This window comes from Emys orbicularis, chromosome 1 (genome assembly GCF_028017835.1).
Source record: "Emys orbicularis isolate rEmyOrb1 chromosome 1, rEmyOrb1.hap1, whole genome shotgun sequence".
NCBI lineage: Eukaryota > Metazoa > Chordata > Testudines > Emydidae > Emys > Emys orbicularis.
This window is the reverse complement of record NC_088683.1, coordinates 299,835,048-299,852,744: the sequence shown is the minus strand read 5'-3', so window position 1 is coordinate 299,852,744 and position 17,697 is coordinate 299,835,048. Positions and strand designations below refer to the sequence as shown.

Below are 17,697 nucleotides of genomic sequence, written 5' to 3'. Positions count from 1 at the left end.
AAAAGTACCTAAGAGATTTAGAAATATGCATTATATTGCCTTTCAATGGGGTGTATGCCCCTAAATCACCTAGGTACGCTTGCAAATCCTACTCTAATCATTACAAAAAACAAAAAGTATCCTTCCCCCTCAAATTCAGATTAGTGCAAATTTGATAGCTCGTGCTTTTTTTAAAACTGTATTATGTTTGTGACATGTTTCAGAGGAGCTCTGTGTGCTACACTGGGCCAAAGAAAAAAGATGAGAGCAATTTAATACCAGCTTACATTGTGTTGCAATGATTAGAAACTTGTAGTGTGTAATGGTAACAGTAAAAAGTAAATTTTAAGTGTTCTGCTAAGATTTATATAGTATTATAGTTGGCATTGTAACTAGTTTAATTATTGTAATTGTGCATTCTGTTTTAATCTTAAAACTTTTAAATATCAGGAAAAAAACCCCAAAAATGGATAATTTAAAAAAAAATCACTTGCTTTGGCCATGAGGCTCAATTGCTTGACTGTCACTTTGAAAGGCCGTCTGTAAAGGAAAGAAAATTGGTTGTGCCCTTATTTGCTTTGAAACAATATATAAAGAAGGCCTAAAAGCTATGTTTAAATACACAAAGTATCCCTCCCACGAATACTAATGATCAGGTCTTGACTAATTAATTTTTCTCCATAAGATGGTATGTGTATTTAGGAAACTAACAGGACTGTGATATCACAGGCCTTAATGAAGTCAACCCTAGTGGAGGGGTAATGAATTTAGGCCTCCAGTTCCTCCATAGAGTACCACTGCACAGACCCATGCAGATAAACTGCCTCCCTGTGTCAGGGCCTTAGGTTCAGATAGAGGATGGGAGGTGCCATGCCTAGGGTGAGTATATGTGCAGGCCAGTCCCTTTTTTAAGCCCTATTCTGGCTGTCCCAACTTTTTTTGGCAAAGGTGTGCATTTGTCCCAGTTGCTCTTGCCAACTGATCAAATGCCCATCTTTGTGAAAAAAGTGAGGTGTGGTAGAACGTGCAGGGGTGTGAGAAGTGATGCCAGCCCTGTGCAGGGGGGGGAAGGCAGGGCCCGACCGAGCAGCCTTGTGCAGGAATGGGTGCGTGGGAGGCTGGGGTGGAGCTCACGCTAGCCTCACACACTGTCCTGTTTTCCCTTTGGGAAAGATGGTCACCTTAGCACTGCATTGCTAAAAGGCCTTTTTCTCTGGGCAGCGTCCCAGAGGCAACAGTTTGCACCATATCTAAGTGCTGGGAGCTGGCATTACAGCCCTGGGCAGGCCCTGGCCTGGTGAGACCTTTGGAGCCCCAGTACCTCCCCTTTTATGTTATTTACATACAGGTTTGCCCCCCGTGCTCCTCACTCCGGTACTATTGTCCCCCCTCAAATCTGCTTCCAAGTGCAAGAGCTGAGACCAGGGCCGCCTGAGCAGTCGGGATCTCGTACAAACTGTCTCCTGCCAACAAGGGCATTGACTTCATTCCCGCCCGCCGTGTGTGACAGTAACGCCCCCCCGGTCCCTAGGCCCATGTGGCCGAGCCACGCCGTCCGTGGGCTCTCCTGCCAACATCCACAAGCACCGGCGGGAGCCGGACAGTCAAGTCCTCCCCGCCCCCGTCAGCGGCCTGGCCCCACGGCGCCCGCAGGTAGCCCAGTCCCTGCGGCGGCCGCGGCGCTAGCGCCGCCTCCTCTGCCCGTCCCCGTGATGGCGGCGCCGGCGGCCTCGCTGGTGCTGGCAGAGGGCGCTGGGCCCGCGCCTCCTCAGTAGCGGCGGGGCTGGAGCCTCCCCCGGCTCGGCGGCTTTGTTCGCTTGCAAGCGGCGGGGTCTGCGCCGGGACCGCCGCCGCCGCCTCTGCCCGGCGAGCTGCGCCGAAAGCCGGCGGGGGCGCGGCCCTCAGCCGGGAGGGGCGGGCCGGGCCACGCGGCTCCTCCCCCGCAGCTGCTGCTGCCCCGGGTACGGGCCCAGCCGGCCGCCCAGCGCCGCGGCAAGTTTGTGGGAAGCAGCAGCCGAGGGCCACGAAGGCGGCGACGACGGCGGGAGCCAGCATGGCTGGCGGGACGAGCTCCGCGCTCTCGGAGTCAGGCTGGTAAGTGGGGCCTGCCCGCTGTGCGGCTCCGTGGGGCCGATGGTGGGACTCGGGGCCTGCCTGGAGGGTGGGGATTGGGCTGGGAAACGGCTGCTGCTGCTCTAGGCCTCTCTGGTTCCTGCCCCTTTCCACCCTGGCAGTACGTGCCTCCCCCTGCCTTGTGAGAGGAGCAGGAAGTGCTTGGGGTGTGGGAAGGTAGGTAGCTTTCAGATTTGAATGGTAGCTATTGATTTGACCTTTCTGGGTCACTCAGAGGGGATGTGTTAGGCACAGTCCTTGAGCAAAAGATCAGGCACCAGACCTGGTATTCTTTTTCTCAGTTTTCCCTGTTTTATACGGTGAAGGGTTGATCTAGTCCTACATGTTTTCTACTTGTTACATGGGTAGGTGGGCTGTAGTTGCTTCTACTTGCAGAGGCATGCTGTGGCTTTTTCAGTTATTTTATGCACCTGGGCAGTGGGTTCCCTTCATCATCTCCCATAAATGAAACAGAAAGTAAGGTTAACAACAGTTAATGAAGTAAGTTTCCCAGAATCCCTCAGAGTTGGTATTATTGAGCTAATGTCACAGAAATGATCAAAAGGTAAAGCTTAATGCACCACGAAGTTGTCTAAATTCGTAGGCCTTGCATAGTTTACTCCAATCTTTCTCTGAACAGTTTCCCCTCATTACTAACAATGATATTTGGGTGCAGCTCTACCGTAACAACAGTGGGAATACTGATTTAGACAAGGTTCTTAACAACCAGTGGTAGTTTTTACTGTCATTTCGTATAGACATGCTGCAAATAGGTTTAGTTGAGATGTAGTTAAAACACTGTAGGCACATGCCTTTCTGGACCACTAATACTACCACTGGTTGTGCTGCATGGGTAGAAAACTCTTTATTTAAAAAAGGGGGCTAGTGTAGACAAAGCTGTAGTGAGGGGCAGACTTAGGACTAGAACCCAGGAATCCTGACTCTCTCCAGTTTGTGCTAATTATTAGACATATTACTTCTCTCAAAAAGCAACACTTACTAGACTCACCACTTTTTCCAATACAAAGCATACACATACTCACCAGGGTATGGGTTAGCATTATTTATTTACTAGCTTAGACTTTTTTTCTTGACTATTTTACAACCCTTTTGTAAAAATGAGCACTCCTTGCAATATTTGCTAATTGTAAAAATTAGTAATTTAGGCCTAATTTGGAAAATTACTGTAGTACATGCTTAAACGTCAAGCATGTGAGTAGGCTCATTGACTTGAGTGGGAATGCTTGCTTAAAGTCCCACGTGCTTAAAATATAGCGTGTACCTCCTTGCTTCCTGTGTTTCGTTGGATTGGGGCCTTAGAGTGCCTAAATTTATTGCTGCCACTTTAAAAGGATCACAACAAAGGTCACATTTTAATTGCTGGATCTTATATACTGTAACACCTATACTGGTTCTTGAAATTTTAATTCAAAGTTCAGTTTCTGGGAAAAATAACAATTTATGGGAAGACTGTAAACCTGCTGATCTGTGAATTTTCTGCTCCGACAAACTTGGATTGCCTTTGAAATAACCTGCTGTTCTTTTATGGAATCCTTGATCAAGCTGAGGTGTCTTGCTAGGTCTGCTTCTCTGCAGATGCTTGGCTAAGGAGTAAAGGTGCTAATTTCAGAAATTATATTATTTTAACACTATTCTAGTGTGCAGACTTCAATACACAGGGTCATGGCTCTTGGCCACTAGAGGTTAGGCACAAAGATAACTTAATTTTAATAAAAACTGTATTGAAGGAACTGTATTAGCAATTATAAGTTGGACTTGGATTCCTTCTTGACTTGGAATCTGTGAATTTAAAATATTAGTCTTAACACACAAATTGAAATTTTTAGGCTGCTGCCACTTTTCTATTTTGACAGTCAAATGAATGTAGTACTAAGAAGATGGCTTGTTGATATTTGCACCACTCAAACATTTTAGTGGCTAGCTTATATTAATGTATAATTGAAGTGGTTCACACAGTTTCTGCAGTGTGTGTCCTGGACCTTGGCAAGCTACAGCATTGGGGAGTGGCTGATGTGCTTAAGCATTTGATTTGTGCCCTCATGATGTTGCAGGAGGTGAGCCAGTGGTGGGTAGTGGGCTGACTGCTAGTCACTGATCAGTCACTAGCGGCATGTTGTGACGTAGTCTTATCAGTGGAGCGGCATCATATAGGAACAAAGTGAATGTACATCATGGGAAGGAGGAGGAAGGGGAGAAGGAATGGAAAGGAGAGATGGACAACAGAAATATCATTAAGTAAACACCAAACTACTTTAATTCGCCCCCCCCCCCCCCCCCACACACACATCTGTACTCAAGATGTTCTACTATTGCTCTGTGGGGTGGGGTGATATTTTTCCTTCACTCCTCCACCCTCTGATAGTAGCAGCAGAGCTTCAAGCAGATTTTAAACAAGTCTTCAGAACTGGTACTTAACTTGGTATGTTTCTGGTCTATGGCTAGGTCTACACTACCTGCCTGAATCGGCGGGTAGAAATCGATCTCTCGGGGATCGAATTATCGCGTCTCGTCGGGACGCGACAATCGATCCCCGAATCGACGCTCTTACTCCACCAGCGGAGGTAGGAGTAAGCGCTGTCGACGGGGAGCCGCGGAGGTCGATTTTGCCGCCGTCCTCACAGCGGGGTAAGTCGGCTCCGATACGTTGAATTCAGCTACGCTATTCGCGTAGCTGAATTTGCATATCTTAAATCGACCCCCCCTCTGTAGTGAAGACCTACCCTATGTTTGCAGTTTAAAACATGATCAGCACCAGCTAAGTTGTGACTGTTGCTGGCACTGTCAGAAGTGGGAACCTTTCCTACTGCAGAGACAAGGTTAAAAGAATCTATAAGCCCAATTCTGTCCTCATTTACACCAGTTCTGCTCTTCTTTACATATGTGAAACACAATTGTCTTTTGCAACTGCAATTTAATTAACATATCTGTTGATTTGTGAGGCACCCTGTGCTCTAGCTTGCTTTCCCAAATCCTTACTGGTTCTGCTACAGTAACGAGAATTGAGAGTAGTACCAACTTTGCACCCTCGATAATCTGTATGTTATTCCCTGATAACCAGAAACTTCTATGCTCAAACTCTGTTCACTATTTTCTTTTTAACAACATCTTAATAAAATTTTTAAAACGAATTGTTGGCGCTGAACTAAGCAGATATAACTCTAAATACATTTATGGAGCTGATCCGCTGAGTAAGGTGATGGTGACATTACACAGTCATTTTGCAGAGTAGAACTGCGCTTGTTTTTTTTTTTTTAATGTAGGGATATTTTAACCTTTTTTTCTAGATAAATGTGTCCATTAAAGAGTTTAGTTTGAAATTTCCACTTGACTCCATCTTACACACCACCTAATGCAAGAACTTAAATACTTTTATAAGCACAAAGGGATATTGTAGATATATTTTCTGATTCCAGGTAAATAAATTTTAAGATAAAAAAAGAAACATCTAGGGTACATCCAACTGGAAATGTTAGAGATTTGTCTTGTATATTTGTTTTGGTATTACAAAATGTATTTTATTAAATTCTTTGAACATTATATTTGTTTGTTGTCAAGTGTAACTTTGGTAATAGTGATCACTAATTACAGCAGATGTATTTCTTCACCTCATTTGGGAAATTTAGAGATTCAGCCCCCATTGATGTTAGTGTAGTTGTATTTTCTTATGCTTCTTTAGTCAGTTTGGAATTTTTTCCCTCTGAGGGTCCAGTATGAACTTCAGGTACTATAGGGCTGTGTGATAACTAGTAATGGCAGCGATGATAGATAAAATCTGACAGATTCTGCACAAAATTTGTGTGTGTGTGTAGTATATATGAAAGACTCTTGACAATTTTTTTCTGTTATATTACATTTTATTTGGAATCTTGGATTTGGGAATGCCTTAACTTCTTTATGATTTACTTATTCTATGATGCCCACAAAAAATGAACTGAACCTAATATTAAAACAGATGCCCCCAAACCATTCTTCTTCTTTTCTCTCTGTTTCCAAGGGTGTCCCATTTTCTGTTTCTGGTTTGGTGAAAATGGGGGAGAGGGTGTGCCACTGATTTTTAATTCAGCCTCCTTGTGTGTCCCACCTGTGATCTCAATGAAGCTTGGGTCTTGTGGAAGAAGTGTATGTGATGATCCTAAATTACACTACAGTTTTTTCCCCTCTCATCCTAATGCATACACACGAAGTGGCAGATAAAAAGTAGCATGGGGAACTTTAAATCTGACATTGCTTAACTTTTGAGTGCTTGGTTTTGTAAGCTAAACAATGATGGAGTCTCACATCGATGTATGAGATTCAGCAAAAACTATAGGTGAACAGGTATATGTGAAGTCAGACCAGTGTTCCCTCTAATTTTTCCCACGCATGTGCGGAATGAATTTTGACACATCACCTCCATATTGGTGCACATAACAAAATTCATGTGGCGGGGGTGGGGCTGAGGGGTTTGGAGTGTGGGAGGGGGCTCAGGGTTGGGGCAGAGGGTTGCAGTGTGGGGTGGGGTGAGCACTTGGGCGGGGGTGCAGGCTCTGGGGTGGGGCCGAGGATGCGGGGTTTGGGGTGCAGGCTGCCCCAGGGCAGCGGTTTAATATGGCTGTGTAGTCCCACCAGCCATATTAAAAAAACATAAAAAACCCCACCTCCACGAGGGGAGTAGCTACCAGCTCTGGGAGTGCGGCTACCAGCACTGAAGCACAGTCTACAGTGTCACGTAACAGTGCTGAAACTTTCAGTACTCAGGGGGGAGTTTTTTTACACCCCATAGCGAGAAAGTTGCAGCGCTGTAAAGTGGCAGTGTAGACAGGGCCTTAATGTGCCTCACTTGAAAGCAGTTGTTGACAAATCTGCCACCACCTGGCTTTATTGTGAGCTGTTGCTTCCTAGTTGCTGGGATCAAACCTGACATGCTTTCAAGTATGGACTTCAGTGTGCCTTTATATAATTTCAGAGTAGCAGCCGTGTTAGTCTGTATCCGCAAAAATAACAGGAGTACTTGTGGCACCTTAGTCTCTAAGGTGCCACAAGTACTCCTGTTATTTTTATATAATTTGTAACCTACATAATTTTATTTTAAACTCTTTGTGTGTGTCATTTTGTTGCTTTTTTTAAAGGAAAAAAGTAAAAATATTTAATAATATGTAGCTGTGACACCTCATTCATCATACTTCTGTCAGCAGGGTTTGAACCCTGTTTGTTGCAGCACATAATCCTGCTGCCACACAAGCTACAGAACTAACTGCATTAGCTGGCAGTAGGAGAAGACTGTTATCCTAGGGTGGTGATTGGACCACTGAAGACAGGTGCTGGATCCAGAAGGTTGTCAGGGGAGCCTGGCCCACCTTGACACTTTCATCCCTCCCCACCCCCACCGCCAAGCTGGGGGAGGTTTTGTACCATGTGATGCTCATGGAGTTGGGAGTGGGCCTCTGAGATTATGTGCTGGGTCTGGATGATTGCTGTTGACAGACGCCTGGCCTGGCTCTCTCCCCCAGATGTCTGCTGCAGTTGCTCAAACAGCTTCAGGATGTTCCTAGTGCAGCAGCTGCTGCTGCTTTTGTGTGGGCCCAGCATTAGAATGTTTGTTTTCGGTTTAATGTTTTGGAATGCTCCCAGAATTTTCCTGAGGAATGCAAGTAAGTGGAGGGATACGGTAATTTTCAACAGTTGTGTATCAGCAATACTTTAACAGAATTTCATGGGACAAAGGAAATGCACCTCTCTAACCCCAGGGCTTCTCCACTGTCAGATTTCAGTGGCTTTCTATGATAGTGGATGTGTTAGATCTAAAAAAAAAAAAGAAAGGAAGTTGCAAGTATCTTTTTTTTTAATGAAAAGTGTTAGGCAACCTGAATATAGGGCTTGCTACCAGGATCCCCTTTAATAGAAAGCACTGTTTGCCAGTAGTTAATACAAAGGTCATCTATTTGTAAGTATAGGGATGAACTGGGAACATGAGACACCACTGTATGTTAACTGTTGGCAAATTCAATTTTTTTTTTTTTTTACAGCAACAACTGTGCTTGGGTGCTGATTAAAATGTTCATCACTAGATCTGTATTTATAAAGTAATTGTAGGTCTGACTCCTGTTATAACATATGGGAATCAATGCTGAAATTCCATTCTTTAAAACTGTAATCCTGAAATATTACTTAGGCTAGGTCTACACTGGGGGGGGGTCGAGCTAAAATACGCAACTTCAGCTACGCGAATAGCATAGCTGAAGTCGGTGCATCTTAGGTCGATTTACCTGGCCGTGAGGACGGCGGTGAGTCGACCGCTGCCGCTCCCCTGTCAACTCCGCTTCCGCCTCTCGCCGCGGTGGAGTTCCGGAGTCGACGGCAGAGCAATCGGGGATCGATTTTATCACGTCTACACTAGACATACCCGTAGTCACTTAAAATAATATATTTAACAGATATATTCTTCCGATGTAGTAGTAAATAGTCTATTGTAGTAAAATACTTTTATGAGAACTGAAATACTTTTTCAGTACTGGAAGCTCCAATTTTGATATAATTTTATAATATATCTGTTGTTCAGGATATATCACTAAAATATAGCACTTGAAAAACATGTAATGTAAGAATCTATCAGGTGGCCATATAATATTTACACGTTATGGTGTATCTTAAAATCACTTTTGTAACTCTCTTTTGATGTTAGTGGTTGTTGCACGCACATCATGGATAGAACAGACTTCATAAAATAATGCTGGATTATAGCTATTTCAGTTAAAAGAAAATAAAAACAACCTCCTTCCACCCAAATCCTATGTTAACAGATTGTTGAAATTGACCAGTAGGGTACTCAAATCACGAAATTCCAAAATTAATCTTGCATGGCCTGTCTTAATTCTGCCCATTTGTATGCATTATAATCTTTAATTACAGGAGTGTATACTATCATATAACATTTAAAAACATTCTACAATAATAGGTACATGTGTAGTATTGGTAATATTTTTTTTATATTTGCACTACTTTTGCTGTACTTGCACTGATTTATCATAATGCTTCAGTATCTTCCGTGACTTAAATTTGGTTTATAGATACTTTTCTCTGTGGTATGTATTATAATAGTGAGGACCCATAATTTTCATACGAGTGTTTTGTAGCCTTTTTTGTTTGAGATACACAGAACAGTACACAGTGTTACAAAGTGCTTCACATGTGTAGCTTTAAGGTCATGGAAAAATCTACCTCTTTATGCATATGGATAATTACATGCTTCTCAAATAATCCAATGTGTCATTTTTTTCTATAGCCTTACATGCGTGTATAGCAACTTCTGGGAGTGTATACTATACTCTGTATGCCAAACAGTTAAAGAAGGTCACTTGTACGAAAAGTACAAAAGGGAATCATACCTGCAACATAAACTAGAGAGTATCCCCCAATCCTGCAAATGGCTACATGTCAGTAGTTTTATTGACCAGTGGTGTCCATAGATGATGATTGGAAGATATATCACGATTCCTTGAAATAGTGCTGTAACATGTTACAAAATATAATTTCAGTGAAGGATGCAAGTACTTATAGAGGCTACAGAAAAGTTGGACAGCCTTTTAGTCCATGTAACAAAGTGCTTGCAGATCAAATTGTAAGAAAGTTGAAAATAATAATTAGGTATAGAAGGCTTTTCTTCTCTCTACCAGTGTTTTAATAAAGAATTTATTTGTGTAGTTTTGGTTCAACATTTATTACATATGGGCTATCTCCCTGGTGGAACAAACTGCTCTTGGAGTTAATTCATTTAAAGAGCGAAGAAAATGTTAATTTTTACAGTTAGATTTTCAGTTTCTTACATGTTAATTGCTTGATAAAATTGTAGATAAAGCCTCTGTGCTATAGCAAGGTCATGACCCAAAACTGGGTCACCAGAATTTATCAGAGAGTTGCATGGGAGGCGTGGGGTGGGGGGATGGAATCGGGTGTGGATGGGAGGCCTCAGGGGAGGGGTTGTAGAGCCCGCCCCACAGTCTGCCCACAGCAGTGCCTCCTGAAACTCTGGTCCTGTGGGATTGATTAGACTCTGTTCCCCACTCCAGGTGTTGCTATTTGGTGCATGGGATTGCAACACTGTTCAGGTTTGGCCCAGCAACCCCTCTGTTCTAATGACGGGTGGCCAGCAAGGCCAAATTTGAATGATTGGCTCTGCAACCTCATGTGTGAGTAATGTTGCAACCTGGCATAAATGTGGGCCGAACCTGAGCGGTGCTGTGACTCCCGAGGTCACGATGCCTGGAGTGGGGAGCCGAGCCCAGCCAGCCCTGTGGGGCTGGGAATGCCGCTGTGGTATGTACGATGTACTTGTTATGTTAATGTGTATATTGTATGTTGTGGATAAGAAAGACAGTTGGCAGTTTTTCAAAGAGACATTATTAAGGGCTCAAGAGCAAACTATCCCACTGATAGGAAATATGGCAAGAGACCACCCTGGCTTAGCCAGGAGATCTTTAGTGATCTAAAACTCAAAAAAGAGTCCTACAAAAAGTGGAATTTTGGTCAAATTACAAAGGATGAATATAAACAAATAACACAAGTATTTAGGTACAAAATTAGAAAAGCCAAGGCACAAAACGAGATTAAACTAGCTAGGGACATAAAAGGAAACAAGAAAACATTATACAAATACGTTAGACGCAAGAAGACAACCAAGGACAGAGTAGGCCCGTTAGTCAGTGGGGGGGAAGGACAATAACAGAAAATGTGGAAATGGCAGAGGTGCTTAATGACTTCTTCATTTCGGTTTTCACTAAGAAGGTTGGTGGCGATTGGGCGTCTAACATAGTGAATGCCAGTGAAAATGAGGTAGGATCAGAGTCTAAAATAGGGAAAGAACAAGTCAAAAATTACTTAGACAAGTTAGATGTCTTCAAATCACCAGGGCCTGATGAAATGCATCCTAGAATACTCAAGGAGCTGACTGAGGAGATATCTGAGCCATTAGCTATTACCTTTGAAAAGTCATGGGAGACATTCCAGAAGACTGGAAAAGGGCAAATATAGTGCCCGTCTATAAACAGGGAAATAAGGACAACCCGGGGAATTACAGACCAGTCAGCTTAACTTCTGTACCCGGAAAGATAATGGAGCAAATAATTAAGCAATCAATTTGCAAACACCTAGAAGATATAAGGTGATAAACCACAGTCAGCATGGATTTGTCAAGAACAAATCGTGTCAAACCAACCTGAGAGCTTTCTTTGACAGGGTAACAAGCCTTGTGGAGGTGGGGGGAAGCGGTAGATGTGATATATCTTGACTTTGCTTTTGATACTGTCTCTCATGACCTTCTCATAAACAAACTAGGAAAATATAATCTAGATGGAGCTACTATAAGGTGGGTGCATAACTGGTTGGAAAATGGTTCCCAGAGAGTAGTTTTCAGGGTTTCAGTCATGCTGGAAGGGCATAACGAGTGGGGTCCCACAGGGATTGGTTCTGGGTCCGGTTCTGTTCAATATCTTCATCAATAATTTAGATAATGGCATAGAGAGTACACTTATAAAGTTTGTGGACGATACCAAGCTGGGAAGGATTGCAAGTGCTTTGGAGGATAGGATTAAAATTCAAAATGATCTGGATAAACTGGAGAAATGGTCTGAAGTAAATAGGATGAAATTCAATAAGGACAATGCAAAATACTCCACTTAGGAAAGAACAATCAGTTGCACACATACAAAATGGGAAATGATTGCCTAGGAAGGAGTACTGCAGAAGGGATCTGGGGGTCATAGTGGATCACAAGCTAAATATGAGTCAACAGTGTAATGCTGTTGCAAAAAAAGCAAACATAATTCTGGGATGTATTAGCAGGAGTATTGTAAGCAAGACATGAGAAGTAATTCTTCTGCTCTACGCCGCGCTGATTAGGCCTCAACTGGAGTATTTTGTCCAGTTCTGGGTGCCACATTTCAGGAAGTCCAGAGAAGAGCAACAAAAATGATTACAATTCTAGAAAAAATGACCTATGAGGGAAGATTGAAAAAATTGGGTTTGTTTAGTCTGGAGAAGAGAAGATTGAGAGGGGCATGATGACAGTTTTCAAGTTCATGAAAGGTTGTTATAAGGAGGAGAGAGAAAAATTGTTCTTCTTAACCTCTGAGGATAGGACAAGAAGCAATGGGCTTAAATTGCAGCAAGGGAGGTTTAGGTTGAACAGTAGGAAAAGCTTCCTAACTGTCAGAGTGGTTGGGCACTGGAATAAATTGCCTAGGGAGGTTGTGGAATCTCCATCATTGGGAATTTTTAAGAGCAGGTTGGAGAAACACCTGTCAGGGATGGTCTAGATCAGGGCTTCTCAAACTGGGGGTCGTGACCCCTCAGGGGGTCGTGAGGCTATTACATGGGGGATCGCGAGCTGTCAGCCTCCACCTCAAACCCCGCTTTGCCTCCAGCATTTATAATGGTGTTAAATATATAAAAAAGTGTTTTTAATTTATTGTGTGTGGGGGGGTGAGTCGCACTTGGAGGCTTGCTGTGTGAAAGGAGTCACTGGTACAGCAGTTTGAGAACCACTGGTCTAGATAATACTTAGTCCTGCCATAAGTGCAGGGGACTGGACTAGATGACCTCTTGAGGTCCCTTCCAGTTCTATGATTCTATGAAATATTTAGTGAGATTTTTTTGCACTAAATCTATTTACTGGGTCGTAACAGGCTATCAAGGCTTACAAATGAGTCCTGAGCCCTAAAAGTTTGAGAACCACTGTTAGGCTTGGTCCACACTGGGGCGGGGGATCGATCTAGGAAACGCAACTTCAGCTACGAGAATAGCGTAGCTGAAGTCGACGTTTCCTAGATCGAACTAAGTTTACTTACTGAGGGTCCACGCGGCGCAGGCAAGCTCCCCCGTCGACAGCGCTTCCTCCTCTCGGCGAGCAGGAGTTCCGCAGTCGATGGGGGAGCGCTTCTGGGATCGATTTATCGCGTCCAGATGAGACGCGATAAATCGATCCCAGAAGATCGATCTCTACCTGCCGAATCAGGCGGGTAGTGTGGACCTAGCCTTAGACTCATAGAATTTAAGGTCAGAAGGGACCATTATGATCATCTAGTCTGACCTCCTGCACAATGCAGGCCACAGAATCTCATCCACCCACTCCTGTAGCAAACCCCTAACCTATGAGTTATTGAAGTCCTCAAATCGTGGTTTAAAGACCTCAAGGTGCAGAGAATCCTCCAGCAAGTGACCTGTGCCCCATGCCGCAGAGGAAGGCGAAAAACCTCCAGTGCCTCTGCCAATCTGCCCTGGAGGAAAATTCCTTCCCGACCCCAAATATGGCGATCAGTTAAACCCTGAGCATGTGGGCAAGACTCACCAGCCAGCACCCAGGAAAGAATTCTCTGTAGTAACTCAGATCCCACTGTTCTATCACATTCATACTTCCTTTATATTAGAAATGATCAATTGTGCTTCAGTTCTGTAGTCTGAAATACAACTATCCATAAGAAAACTCATAGACAAGATCCCTCTTGTCATATACATGCTTAACTTCATTACTGTTAGGGTCAATGCATAAAGTTTATGGGGGAAGTTTTCAAAAGTACAAAGGGTAATTGGGTGCCTATGTGCTCTTGTGCCTTTGAAAATCTCCTCCCCCTCCCTTGCTAAATTGCAGTATCACAGCATAGAAAAAGGTTTAGTTTTAAGGTTGAAATGTTTAATTCTAAATCACTGTTTAGGACCCCATTCACACGGCCATTCTAAACTCTACAGTATATACCCAGCTCTCCTGTGTCTTTCTGTATGACCCAAGGAAAGTCATGGAACTGCCTTATCTGATTATGCTTGCCAGCTTTTTAAAATACTTTGAGTTTTACAGTTGAAGAACCCTATATAAGTGCTAAGAATTTTTATTCAGTGATGTTAGGGGCCAGTGCAGGAGTTGGAGAAGAAAGTGGGTTATTTTCAGGGATCTGTCTGTGACTTTATTCACAGCAGCCATTTTTGACTGAGTTTAATACTATGAGTCTGAAGTGATGAGTGAATTTGGGAATGTTGAGAGGAGCCTCAGATAAAAAAAGTGTTATGTAATATCATGAATAGGGTGACCAGAGGTCCCGATTTTATCGGGACTGTCCCGATATTTGCTTTTTTGTCCCGTGTCCCGACCAATGTTTGGTCGTGACACTGGACAAAAAAGAAATTTTGCCCTCCCGGAGGGACTCTCACCCCCCCACCTTCTTCCCCCATTGGCTCCCTCCCCAAATCCCTGCCCTGGCCCCGCCTCTTCCCCAACCACGGAGCATTCCTTCTCCCTCCCAGGCTTGCAGCATGGCGGTGCAAGCCTGGAGGGAGGGGGTGGCGGCGGTGCCTGGATCCTGGAGCTGGTGAGTCAGCTCCGGCACCCGGGCACCGGGCGCGTGGGCAAAGGGGGGCTGGCAAGGGAGGGAGACGGGGCTCAGCTGTGAGCCCCCCGCTGCGCCAGAGGGCTCCTGCCCGGCCCCCGGGCCGCTGCACACGGGGGCTGGGGCCGGGAGCGCAGCCTGGAGGCTGCTCCAGCCCTGCAGCCCGCGGGGCAGCGCGGAGAGTCTGGGCGGGGGCAGCGCGGAGTGGGCAGGGGCCAGGTGGGCGGCGCGGGGGCATAGGCCGAATCCCCGCTGCTGCCGGGGAGCCCTGCGCCTCTCCCTCCCGCTCGTGGCTGCAGCTCCTTCCCGGAGGGAGAGGCGCAGGGCTCCCTGGCAGCAGCGGGGATTCGGCCCGCCCCGCCCACCCGGCCCCTGCCCACTCCGCGCTGCCCCTGCCTGGACCCACCGCGCGCCGCATATGCCCGTGGCGGGCTGGGGGGCGGGAGGCTCCGCGGGGTGGGCAGCGCGCGCGGCCGGGGCCTTCTAAAGCCCCCGGCCCCTTTTAAACTCTCCCTTTTTTTGTGCTCCGCCCCCCCTTTTTTTTCTTCCCCCCCGTCCCGATATTTTATACTGCTGATCTGGTCACCCTAATCATGAATGATAATTCCTTTGCCTCATTTGAAAGAAAAATTTCTTCAAAACAAGTTTTGGGAACTATGAATATGTGTAAAAAGCAACAGAGGGTCCTGTGGCACCTTTAAGACTAACAGAAGTATTGGGAGCATATGCTCCCAATACTTCTGTTAGTCTTAAAGGTGCCACAGGACCCTCTGTTGCTTTTTACAGATTCAGACTAACACGGCTACCCCTCTGATACATGAATATGTGTATTACTTTCCCTGTCTTAAGACACACTGAACTGTTTCTCTAACTGAATTTTTGTAGGTTCAGATATAGCACACATCAAATGTCTATATTTGTTTGTGTGTATATATTTTAATAGCCTTAAGAAAATGGATGACTGGGATGAGGAACTTTTAATTATCGTTCATTAAGTTTGGAAATATCTACAGACTTTGAAATTCTTGCTTAGGGTGAGCACTACTCAACACTTATTCTTGGCAATATTATTCACAACTTTTTGTCTGTAGAGTGATGTGTATATATAATATTTTAAATCTAACATTACAAACTCAATATTACAAATTCATTCTGGTATTAATGATCTACAGAAGTCATAGTAAGTAAAAGGGGAATGGTCACCCAACCTGAAAATACCTTACTTTTCATCTTATATTCAACAGCTAGCAGGTTTGGACCTGATTAATATTTAAATAGATGATCACTTGAGGACACTACTACTTAGCATTTATATAGCACTTTATATTTTCAAAGCACTGTACAAACATTAAATAATACCAGGTGCTCTAATCTCTGCTTTTCTGTGATACCAAAGGCTGTTACTGATTTCATACATGGCTTGAAACATTTGCTGTGCACACATTACCTGAAGGTCTGTGCTGATTAGCCAGAGGCACATTCCAAAAACTTGGGGAGAGTCTACAGGTAGCAAATGGGTGAGAAGACTGTGTTTTTAATCTGTCTGGTGCTTGTGGGGTGTTAACTTTTGGCTGTCCACTGTTTCCAGACTTGGATTTGTCCTTTTGTATCAATCTTGTGTGTAGCAACTGCCTGGCAAATTTTGAGGCTCCCTACTGTCTCTGGGCTGCTGAGACATAAGAACAACCTATATCTTGCCCTGGCTCTGGGAGGGGTAGGCTGGGCTCCCCACGTAAATACTGGAAAATATTTCATGACAGGCCTATTGTATTCCTTGGTCTTCATATTGGGAGGCTACCCTCTTCTAGCCCCTTCACCTCCTGCTGTTGTCTCTTTTTTGGTCCTCCTCCCACTTAGGTTCCATGTCTACCTCCTAAAACCAAACAAATCTGCCCTGTAGTGACACTATAAAGACAGCTGGAAAAAACTAATGTATTTAAAATTTATTTCATGTAATTTGGAGCTATGAAGAATAATAATATGCATAATCCTAATTACATGTGTGCTTCATGATGTCACTGCGGGGTGCAGGTTAGGTGGTTTGTTTGTCTTAGCTGTGTATTTCCATATCTTAAAGGGTTTTTGATTTCTTTTAAGTTTAACCGTAATGTTGAATTTCTTGGCTTGGGTAGTGCCTCTTTTATTTGTTTGGGTAAAGGGGGGATACTTACACCTTCCTGGTATTGTTTTTATCCTGAAGTAACGGATATGTACTCTCAACCCTAGCTCCAATTTTATGTAGTTCTTATCTGGTAATAATACTTAATAAGTACATGTGATTCATGTTTGGATAGAAGCCATAGCAATTTTATTAACTTCATGAGCATTCAGCTTTTAGTCTGCTCAGATTTTTGGAAGCATCAAGTTCATACTTGGCATGCTTAATGCAGTTATTATCATAGCCACTTTCATACTAGTAAAGACAGTTGTTCTTGAGCGCCTGGCTAAGGGCTTCTCTACAGAGTCTGGTAGTCCATAGCAAGCTGAGGTTGTTGATCTACATAGCTTGATGCACACTAAGGCTATGTCTACACTACAGACCTTACAGTGTCACAGCTGTACCGCTGCAGCTCTGTAAGGTCTTCTTCTGTATAGCCGCTCTATGCCGATGGGAGAGAGATCTCCTGTCAGCATAATTAAACCACCTCCAAAGAGTGACAGTATCTATGTCAGCAGGAGAGCGTTTTCCACCCACATAGCGCTGTCCGTGAAACTTATGTCGGTCGGGGTGTGTTTTTTTTCACACCCCTGACTGAGAAAAGTGATAGTGTAGACATAGCCTAAGTGGCCTTGTGGACCCTGCTACCATTCATTAAAGGTTCGATAGTATTCTTTGACATACTGCTTTTTTATTGTCAAAAATCCACCCTTGTCTCCCTGATCCCACTGTTTAAAAGCTCTTGTCCATGACTTGGTCTTGGTCTCATCTTGGTTACTGTAACTTCCTTTCCATTCTATCCTATTCTTATTGACCTCTCCTGCCACCTCCTTTTGCACTCTTGGGGCATCTGTACACTAGGAAATTAGGTCGAATTTATAGAAGTCGATCTTTAGAAAGCGATTTTATACAGTCGATCGTCTATGTCCCCACTAAGTGCAGTTATGGTGGTAGAATGTGCATTTGGACATTTAAAAGCACGCTGGCTCAGTTTACTGACTCAGTTAGACCTCAGCGAAACCAATATTCCAATTGTTATTGCTGCTTGCTGTGTGCTCCACAATATCTGTGAGAGTA

The 17,697-nt window shown here is 44.1% G+C and overlaps 1 protein-coding gene across 1 annotated transcript in view; it reads left to right on the top strand.

Annotated features, from left to right (window-relative positions):
- Positions 1-1,964: 1,964 nt before the first annotated feature.
- Positions 1,965-17,697, top strand: part of TDRD3 (tudor domain containing 3) — a 281,940-nt gene continuing 266,207 nt past the window's right edge. The window contains exon 1 of the mRNA XM_065405303.1: positions 1,965-2,073. Coding sequence (XP_065261375.1) covers positions 2,033-2,073 — 41 coding nt within the window. The 5' untranslated portion in view covers positions 1,965-2,032. The remainder of the gene's footprint in view (positions 2,074-17,697) is intronic.